The 5,123-nt window shown below is 36.8% G+C and overlaps 1 protein-coding gene across 1 annotated transcript in view; it reads right to left on the bottom strand.

Moving 5' to 3' along the window:
* Positions 1-3,399: 3,399 nt before the first annotated feature.
* The window catches only part of LOC122805488 (endosialin-like), a 2,687-nt gene continuing 963 nt past the window's right edge, over positions 3,400-5,123 (bottom strand). The window contains exon 1 of the mRNA XM_044075675.1: positions 3,400-5,123. This exon is cut by the window's right edge and continues 963 nt beyond it. Within this exon, the coding sequence (XP_043931610.1) occupies positions 3,920-5,123 (1,204 nt within the window). The 3' untranslated portion in view covers positions 3,400-3,919.

The following is a 5,123-nucleotide window of genomic DNA, read 5'->3' on the forward strand; positions in this document are numbered from 1 at the left end:
GTTGTGCATGTTTTTTATTATCAACTCAGCAAGCCATTTCTTTGCTTATCTTTTGTTTAAAAAAAGGGTGAAATAAAGACTCAACAAAATGGTTGGCTCTTAGATTACATTACTGACATAAAGACAGTCTAGTGTGAGAACTTCTGGACTGTCAATAAGATAGCTGTTAAAGCAAGCACTAAACTTTTATATGGATGAATGGATCCATGTCAGATCCATGAAAACACACTTCACCAATGACCGGATCACCAAGACGAGATTGCCGACACAAAGCATCCCTGACAATGGTTAGTATATGTATTACGGAACAGAATGTATTCCCGTGTCTACAATACAGTTATAACACAAAAATAAACATGTGTATAGTCCCCCCCTGCGCACACAACACCCCCCTACATAAATACACCAACTCCAAGAATGCACCACATTGCAGAAATGGGAATACATCCCATTTCCCACTACTCACCATTTCTGGGGATGTGTTGTGTCGGCAATCTTGTCTCGGTGATCTGGCCATCGTTAAAGTGTGTTTTTGTGGAACTGATAAGTTCCCGGATGAACACCTATTTATTTTACTTTATTTGTTCGTATTCTTATACAGCATGGAATTATTGTGCCCTCATTTTTTTATTTTTTTTATCAAAGAAAGAATAGTAAAATGCATGCTGCAATCTGTTCAGCAAGTGCATTTAGAAATGTTGCTGAGATTCACTGAATATTAGACATTATCAAGAGATGTAGCTAAAGCCAAGTTAATTTTAGAAAGTTGCTACAATGACTTTTGGCAGCAACAATAACAAAGATATATTACCTGAAGTAAAGAACACTGAAGTTATCTTTATTCTTTCTATTTTTTTCTTTGTGATAAATGTACAATGTATGTATTTACAAAGTAGGTTGACTCCACAGATGACTAGTATTATGACAGCAGCCCTGTAACTGGAATAGCTGGTTGAGGAAGGGCAAAATTGAGATGGCAGTGCCATATTACCTGTCCTGGGTAAAACTAACACTACGTAGAAGCCTTGTGTGCTTCAGTACAGCAAAGCCAATAAACTGAGTGCAGATCAAGCAGCAACTGTAGAGAATCACTGGACAGATGCAGGATGGAGGAAATGGAAATATTAACTGGGAATGCAGGAACCTACTTGCCAAGGATGAGAAGGGATAAAATCTCAAGCAATGACGATAATAAAACACACTGTCTCCAGTTTATCAAATCATCATGGGATGTATATTAATTGTCACTGAAAATAACTGTGATGTTTTAGCAGACTGACTCAAAAACGTAAGATTAGGCACAGGGTTTTAATAATCCACTTAGGCCAACATACCATATGTTAATATAAATGGACATCAGTTTGGGCCTTTTATTTGTACTAATTAGCATGCCATATATGGAAAGTATCTGATGTTATGAAATATTAAGTTTAAAAATCAGCCTTTGATATTATCATCTCCTGATACAGCGCCAAATAATGATGGGAACAAGAAAGGAAACTCTCACAGGAGAGGCACGGAGGCTTCAAAGAGAAACAAGAACGCTGACAAAACATATAAAGACATGTAAAAAAACCTCAGTCTGACATGGTATCATGAAAACCATGTAATTCTCCACTGAAATATTGAAAAACATTCTGCACACTGGCACAGGAACATATACATCTGGGATAAATAACAGCAAAAGCTGCCTCAAAAGCTCAGTGTTTTAGGATAAAACACATCTTCACTAACAGCATGCAGAAGAGGTCATTATAAGGCCAAAACATGTCCACAACTACTGGGGAAAGGTTTTTAGCCTAAGTACATTGCTGAAACACATGCCCATCTGCTTTCTTGAGGCAGTCTGGTAAAGCCTTTGTATGTTTCATGTTTGGAATGTACATATTTCCCCATGATGCCATGATAAATGGCAGTTTATGTCTCTGCATAAAAGTGTATGAACTGTTCTACTGTTTTTTTACTAGCTGTCCTTTATCTGTTATTGGATTTTTTGTTTTCTTTGTTCTTTTATGGAAATATTATGATGCAAATTTCATGAAGATTATTACTTCTCAACATACAGCAAAATGTTTTCCTATACTCTGAAAATGTGAGCATTTGCATGTAAGTTTGAACTTTCTAAAACAGTAGGATACAAACTGTGCAATGTGATGATTGCAGTATGTACTGTGCATAAACTTTATGCAATATAATGGTGCACTGCATTTTCTAAGTGCTAAAATAGAGGGGGTAGGATACTCCACTTTGTCAGCTCAGGATGCATCTTTTTGACAGCACGTGTGTGTGTGTGTGTGTGTGTGTGTGTGTGTGTGTGTGTGTGTGTGTGTGTGTGTGTGTGTGTGTCTGTGTATGTTTGGGAGCATAAAACAGATTATTAATGCTTTTCTCATAAATGAGAACAGTTCTTCCTCATAAGTAACATCCGTTTACTTTTCTGTCTTGTCTCTGAATCTTTTTCTGAAATTCTATAACATGACACTTTATTCAACATCTCTCCAGAAAGCATGTAATCAAAATATTGAACGGTACTAAATTAGCAGTGTCGTAAATGCAATCACTACTATTTTCTTTGTATTACAAAATAGGATTTCATTGCCAGAGTTTGTGTTTCTCATTCTGAGGTCTGTTTCTCACTTTGACTTCTCTCTCCTCCCACTCATGCACATTCTCACTCAGCACTGATTTCTGAAGGCCCATCTAAGTCCCATATCATTCATTTCACTTGGAGAAGTTCAATATAAATAAATATTATGACACCATAGTCATCTTATGATTCTGACAGTGGGTGACCTGCAGAATAAGCGAGGGAATATTTTACTTTTTACTTGTTTTAGTTATGGTTCATTTAATATGATATTGTCCATAACTGTTACAGACTACCTCTAAAATGTTATAGCTCAGTGCCTGCTGAGACATTACTTGATTTATGTCTACGAGTGTTTATCTCCCACAGAAATGGACACAAGTTTGGATATTATATTTTCTTATATTGCATCAATTGCCTAATTCTACACTCTACACTGCTTTTTAGTCAATCAGGTTTACAAATAGTACATAATACAAACATGTTGCTCCTTGAGTTTTCCTAAAGAGTGAGTAGCTTTCTAGTTTGACTTGTAAGACTCTCATACATATTTATTTTGGTTTCCTGAGGCTTTGTTGTACACTTAGCAATAACAAGGGACAGTATATGCTTAGAAAACTCTTCAGCCTGAAAAATAAAGGTCAGGGTGTTGGTAGGCAACTATCTATGCAATTTCTTAAAAAAATAATTTAACATAAACATCCTGTTTCTAAAAATAAGATTCAGAAATTAAGAATAGCTCTGACAGATGTGCATTCCCTATTCAAATTGTGCCCCCCACCCATACACTGTGTATGTTATAAACAGCCATAAACAGTAGTGAAATAATTTTTAATTAACAATATTCATGCTGTAACAAAAAAGTATGCACACTTTTACAAATGCTTCAGTTGTGATAACAGTTAACTAAAGAAAAGGTCTATACAAGACAGCAATGAAATATACCTGATTTTTTCACAAGTCCTTTTTTTTAGATTTGGTTTACACTGTACACATGACTTTGCTGCAGTTTCTTGAATGCTCTACAATAATTCAACACAAGGTCAACATTTTTGGTCCATAGGCCATATAGCTGGGAAAAAGTAATGCTGCTTAATCATCAGTGGTTGATTTGTAGCTCAGTAGCAACTCTTTCACCACTAGGCAACATTAAGTACTGCAAGCACCAATCATTAACAATATTCACAAGTTTTTCTCCTAGTGACTTTATGCTTTATTATAAAAGAAAAAAAAAATCCTTCACAAGATGGCTTGCATCTTTGCAATATTTCAGACAAAATATGCAGTTGCCTGCGAATCACAAAACGTGTCATTTATTTGTGGGTTCAGTACCTATGCATTTGATTTGTCTGAACCATTGCCTTTGGAGGCAGGAGTTTTGTTTGTTGTGTTTGTTATCCATCTGTAGCAATCAGTAATGCTCTTAGTTTTGCTCTTACTCCCACATCGAGTGCAATACACAATGCCAAGGGCCAACATTATAACCAGAAATGTACAGAGAGGTACCAGTAAGGCCACAGTGAACCAGCGGTCATCATTCTTTGGGTTTGCTTTGGTATGCCCATCAAAATGAACTGAAGAGGAGTTATTCAATCCTTGTAGAGAGTTCTGTGCAGTCCATGATGACAAAACCTTTACCCTGTTTGTGAAATGAATGTTAAGATTACTGCTTGCTTTTGTAATAGCTTCCTTCGGTGATATACTTTCCATTGCATGAATCAGGCTGACCCTCGTAGGACCCGAATACATTTCTTTAGAGGTAGTGTCTGTTGTAGTACTTAATAATTCTGTTTGTGCAGATGTCGGTTCATGTATTGTAGTGATGTCCTTGCTGTCAGTAATTAAATTTGTGTTTAATTCTGTTTCTGTATGAGGACTACTTGATGCCTGTTTTATTCGCCATTGAAATTTGTGCAAGATTTCGTCTGTGACTTCTTGCTGCACTGTTGTCTGGGGAAGGTCAGATGGTAGCTTAGCAATCATTATATAGTCTTCTATAGATGTTATTATACTTTTGTCTTCCTGAGTTGTTTCTACAGGCTGTGGGTTAGTATTTATCATGGGAGTTGTAATCTCTATTGGAAATTTTACTGTTTCTTTTCTTTCTGTTGCCATGACCTCTCTGCAGGAAGTTGAATCTGAGTCCAACTCATAACCTTCATTACAATAGCAGTCAAACCCTCCAATGTAGTTAACACACATATGTTCACAAGTGCCAGGTATCTGGCACTCATCTGTATCCACACAGGTGTGGGGGTCCTCCTCCCCAGGTTTAAAGCCAAGGTGGCAATAGCAATTGTAGGATCCTTCAGTATTCTCACACTCATGATCACAAGGTTCATTTATACATTCATCTATGTCTTTACAGTAGTCACCTTTTAGCTGAAATCCATTGGTACAATTACACTTAAAGCTCCCAACAGTATTCATGCAAATCTGATCACATGGTGTGATTTGGGAGCACTCATCTATGTCCTCGCAATCATGTCTATTTTCTGCAAGGATATAGCCCTCAGGACAAGTGCACATGTAGCTG

Source organism: Protopterus annectens, chromosome 6.part1, assembly GCF_019279795.1.
Source record: "Protopterus annectens isolate FY-2018-M chromosome 6.part1, PAN1.0, whole genome shotgun sequence".
In the NCBI taxonomy this organism is placed as follows: domain Eukaryota; kingdom Metazoa; phylum Chordata; order Ceratodontiformes; family Protopteridae; genus Protopterus; species Protopterus annectens.